Below are 5,176 nucleotides of genomic sequence, written 5' to 3'. Positions count from 1 at the left end.
TTGTAATAAATATATTCAAATGCATTGACTAGACTATAACGGTGGAAGCATCTTTGCTTTTCTGAGTCCCAAAACCACATAATTGAATCACTTAAACGTTTTTTTTTAATGGAATCACTTGAGTTGTTTGTGGCCACACCTTCTCCATCTATGGTTCTAACCCTTACTAGTTTATTATTTTGAAAAGATTGGAGTTAGTTCTTTATTAAAACACATTCATATGAGAGGAAAAAAATTAATTTTCTTTTTTTATCTTTTAAGTCAAAAACATTCAAAATAAAAAATCTCTTCTAACTTAATTAAAAATGTTTTAAGTTTGAATTCAGTCCTTAACATGTAACACTATTAGATTTTTTTAAAGATGAACTTTACCGTCTATTGTGGTCCTTCTCGGCTTGAAGAATTAGAGAAATTTTTTTACTACTTATTATAGTTATGATCCCCGACTCAAGAGATTAGTCTCTGCAATCACGTAATCCTTCCCGACTCAAAGAACTAGATTTTAACTCTCCTTTAACAAACATTAAAGTTACTGATAATTCTTCAATATGTACTATTTTTTTTCACTTTTCAAAATTTGTACTACTCTCTATGTTTTAATTTCATTTCTCTCTTCTTTGTTTCCAATAAAAACAATGAAAATGGCATATTATCAATCATCCTTTCCCCTATGAAGGAAACACCCATCATTTCCCTCAACAATCTTTTTCAACCTTAGAAACCTATGAGAATTTCTAACATATTCCCTCTCTTCCAATATTCTTTTTCCACTTTTTTCCTTCTCTTTCTATTTCCTCTCTAAAATTTAAATAAAAAAAATAAAATCATTTTCCACTCTCTCACCTATTTAAATATCTCCCTCCTTTCCTTTTCCATTCCCTTCCCACACACAAAATGAACCCTTTTCCTTCTTCCACAAACTCAGTCAACAGTTTCTACACATTCTTAAGCAGAGGAATTGATGATTTAGAAAGAGCTTTTCTTTCAAACAATTTAATGTCAATCCAATTCCTTCAAAGGGTACTCTCTATACTTAGATCCTTTCACTCCCAACTAGTCCTTTTGGTTCAAAAACTTCATCTCCCTGTTGGTGATAAATGGCTTGATGAATACATGGATGAAAGCTCCAAACTTTGGGAAACATGTCACCTTCTCAAATCTGGTGTTTCTAGCTTTGAAAATTACTACTCAACTGGTATTAATATCACTTCGATTTTCGACTCTCACTCGCATTTCACTCCTCAACTCCGACGTCAGGTTAATTAACTAATATACTAACATTTGTCTATAACAATCCAAACTTATGTCCTCTCCAGTAATATCAGTCTAGCCTGATTTTAATGGTTGTTCATCTGAAACTTTTAATCATTACAACGATCAAAATTAGACTAGACTAGAGAGAGAGGATATAATAGCTAGAATTGTATGGAACATTTTGAAAAACTCACATGTTAAAGTTTCATTCTTTTATTTATTTGCTCTGCACCCTTTTGGAAACTATTTAAAGTTTTGAAGTTTCTTTTAATTTTCAGGCTTTAAGGGGAATATCAGGGTGTAGAACAGAAGCTATGGGAATGGAAGAAGAAAACCGTGCATTGATGGAAACAAGAGTCCAACTACTTTCTCTATGTTTCGACGAAAGAGTATCGGTTGAATCAAAGCTAAACGGTTTCAACGGTTTCAGGGGAGTTTTATATGCAATGAGAAACATTAGTTCAATGCTGCTCACAATCCTGTTACACGGTCTGGTGTACCATTGTCCCGAGACATTGAGCACAGTCACAGGGTTCGACGGTCGGTTGTTTCTTGGGTCAGGGCTAATGATATCTGCTACGAGGTTGCAGCAGAGAGTGGCAGCGGAGATGAGCGAGGTTGTGCCAGGGATGTTATTGTACGAGTTTAGAAGGACGAGGGTGGCGGTGGAGGAGCTGAGAGGAGAATTGGAGATGATCGCGTCGTCGCAGGTTGTTCAATGGGAAATGGAAGATGGTTTGAGGGAGAGAGTGGAGAGTGTTAGAATGTGTTTTGGTGTGCTTAAATCTGGTGCTGATAATATTGTTTGTCAGCTTGATGATTTCTTTGATGAAATTGTGGACGGTAGGAAGAAGCTTTTGGATTTTTGTAGTCATAGGTAATTTAGTTACTACTAAGGTTTGAAATTATAACCGCGTATGCGATTACGCAATCATCTTATTAAAAAAAAAATACAATCGAGTGATGGTGATGTAATCTTTAGCTTATTATATGACAAAGTTGAAACTAACCAGAGTTAAATATCTCAATGGATCGTGGCAGTTGATCGCATTCACGAAGTTGTAATAGTTAATACCATTCGATTGAGATCAAACTATCATAAATCCGTGACAAGGTGAATGTGTGCTTTCTCTAACTGCATTGAGTGGCACTCCCTAAAAAAGAGTACAATTATGAATTCATTTTCTTTGATAGTGACTAGTTTTGGTCATTGAAAGAGTGCTCTCTTATTTAATTATGGCTAATGATTAATCATTCTACTTCTGAAACAATAGAAAACGAAAGTTTAGTACTATAGGGAACATAGGAACACTCTTTAAGATTCCTAAACCACTTTAACCTCAAAAGAAAACTTCTTTTACTCTTGGAAAAGCTTTTGTCTGATCTAGTTTGGTTCATATGGAAAGCAATGGAATGATGATGAAAAGTAGAACAAAATCAAAAGTTTATTTTACTTTTTTTTATTACTATTTCAAAAGTTTTCAGTGGTCACTTTCTCATCTCTCGTTTGTAAACGTATCTCATGCTTTTTACCTTGAGGAAATTCATGCCTTGCCTCCTTACAAGGGTTCATATGAGTGCTGCTTTCAAACCCAACAACAAAATAATCCTAAAGGAACAATACATACAGAAAAAACCAAAATCTAACATGCTGGATGCCACACATTGTGTTCTAGGGAGCCACCCTATAGTAAAAGCAATGACTGCATGAGATGAAAAAGCATTTACCACTAAAAAGTATCATGCTCAGTCTACTAATAATGACGGCTTGTTGTAGGTAAAATTGAAATGAGCAACAAGAGAAAAGAATATTCAAGTAAAAATCAAAACAAAATCGAATACGATATATGAAGCATTGACACCGAACACAACACAGACATGTCGACGTTGTTAATAATATGAGAAAACACAATAATCCAATGTAACCATATGCTTTAATGTCAAGCAGCAAGATGCTTTCAATGTGAGGTATCAAGGCTACATAGGTTACTATGTTAAGCCGAGTTGTATATACGCAATAGATGTATGAAGGGCAGGTAAGCCGAGTTGTATATACGTAATAGATGTATGAAGGGCTGATGGGGTTTCAAGAATCAATATTGAACCCTGACATTTCAAATTGGGCAGGCAAGTATCTCAACTCGATTTCTAAGCATAATATCCTTTTTCCAAGAACATTGAGAAAATATTTGTATGATTTCCTATGTTCTCTCGGTATAATGCATGTTATCTGAGATTCCCTCAAAAGAAAATATGCTATTTTCTCAAAATCGTCTTATGAACAGCCTCTTGCTGTCACAGTATTAATTCCTGAATACAGATACAGATGATAAGGGGGTTTGAGTATATAATTAATGTGTTCAAAATCAGCAGACTCAATCGCAATTTGTAAAATAGATACAATTTATAAACAACAATGCAATAAGTTTGGAGTATAAAAACTAATGCTATTAAGAATACTTTATATTATATGCTCACACACATGGAAATATTTCATGTAGGCAGTGCACAAGACAGCAATTCAATCTGACTGTTGCAGATTTTAGACAAGGCCTAACTAAGAATGTGGAAGTTAATACATCAAAAGAAAAAAGCAGTTTAGAGTAACTCTAAATCCTATAGTTTCAATTGATTGACTGAGTTTGGAGATTTATAACAAAGATTTCTGCAAGAGAATAATCATAAACTCAATATATTCTTAAATCACATAATTTGATTTATACCAGAATTACATATGTATATAGACGACAAGGTTGTCAATAATAGCAATTCGCGGGCAGTGAGGTCAGTTGCGTCTCACTTTGAGGGTGCCAATACTACATTAGTGGTGGGAACGAAACGGTAAGGCTCGCGTCTGTTGCGGAATACCAGAATACACCCTTGAAGGGTTTCAAACACCCAGAAATACCCTTAAAATAGAGACATTGCAGAGCCATTTTTGGCATTTCACAAGCTAAAAGCCTAATAATCCTCTCTTTTCTCTTCTCCGCAAACCAGCCACCCATGAACGCCGCAAGATGCTGTTGAACCCTCTACTTTCACTTTTCGTCGTAAGCTTCATTTTCCTGAGTTGGTTAGAGATCACCCATTGCATGCAAGCAGGTCACTATTTAAATCCTGAGTACTTCTGTAGCAATCTACAAATTGAGAATGATGTTAAATTGGTGACTGACCTTTATAAATGCTGTTAAGACAATGACTTGAACAGTAAATTTTAGTTGAAAAATCATATTTAAACTCATAATCTACAAATCTTAGCTTCAAATAAAATCAATTCTAGAAAACATAATCAATTATATTCGAGAGAACAACCAAACATATCAAAATCAGTTATTCACGTAAAGAATCAATTCCGAGTGCTTCAAAAGTGAAACCAAACCTATGCTTAGTTTCCTTCATATAAATAACAGAATTACAAGACGGTTACTCAGTAGGATAAATGATATATAGAATTAAATTTTCAGTCACAAAATAAATTTGACAAAAATTGAAAAAGTAAAGAACAAAGAGAATAATTATTTTCACCTTAACCGACATTAGAATCAAGAAGCTGGAATGGGCGTTTGCAGAAAAGCAATTGGAGTTGGTTATTTATGGGTAGGAGTAGAAACAACAGAAGCAGCGACAGCAGCGTCTGAAGCAGGAACAGCGGAAAGTGCGGAAGGTTGTGCGTGGTGGAGGAGCGGTGTTTGGTGCTGAAGCTGAAGTTTCCATGAGGATGACACTGACGAATGAAATGCTGTTGACTGCGGCAACTAGGGCTGTTTTTGGCCTCTGGATCCGAAAACCAGACCGGGAACCGGACTGGTGGAACCGGTTCATTGGACCGACCGAAATGTTACTCGGTCTGGGAATGGATAATGTTTTTTATCCGATATCAAAAACAGATATTATATTGGATACTTTTATCGGATATCTGAAG

The 5,176-nt window shown here is 35.2% G+C and overlaps 1 protein-coding gene across 1 annotated transcript; it reads left to right on the top strand.

Annotated features, from left to right (window-relative positions):
• Nucleotides 1-894: 894 nt before the first annotated feature.
• Nucleotides 895-2,533, top strand: LOC131617246 (uncharacterized). The gene is made up of 2 exons (XM_058888580.1): nucleotides 895-1,257; nucleotides 1,533-2,533. Exons 1-2 carry the CDS (start codon nucleotides 895-897, stop codon nucleotides 2,133-2,135), a joined length of 966 nt encoding a protein of 321 aa, XP_058744563.1. The 3' UTR covers nucleotides 2,136-2,533.
• Nucleotides 2,534-5,176: the final 2,643 nt, after the last annotated feature.

Source organism: Vicia villosa, linkage group LG7, assembly GCF_029867415.1.
Source record: "Vicia villosa cultivar HV-30 ecotype Madison, WI linkage group LG7, Vvil1.0, whole genome shotgun sequence".
Classification (NCBI taxonomy): Eukaryota; Viridiplantae; Streptophyta; class Magnoliopsida; order Fabales; family Fabaceae; genus Vicia; species Vicia villosa.
This window is presented reverse-complemented; position numbering and strand designations above follow the sequence as displayed.

What these genes read in the sequence shown, in the direction of transcription:
- LOC131617246 (XM_058888580.1), top strand. Translation starts at nt 895, where the DNA reads ATGAACCCTTTTCCTTCTTCCACAAACTCAGTCAACAGTTTCTACACA. An exon ending in CTCCTCAACTCCGACGTCAG is followed by an intron (nt 1,258 to 1,532) that starts GTTAATTAACTA and finishes TTTAATTTTCAG; the next exon opens with GCTTTAAGGGGAATATCAGG.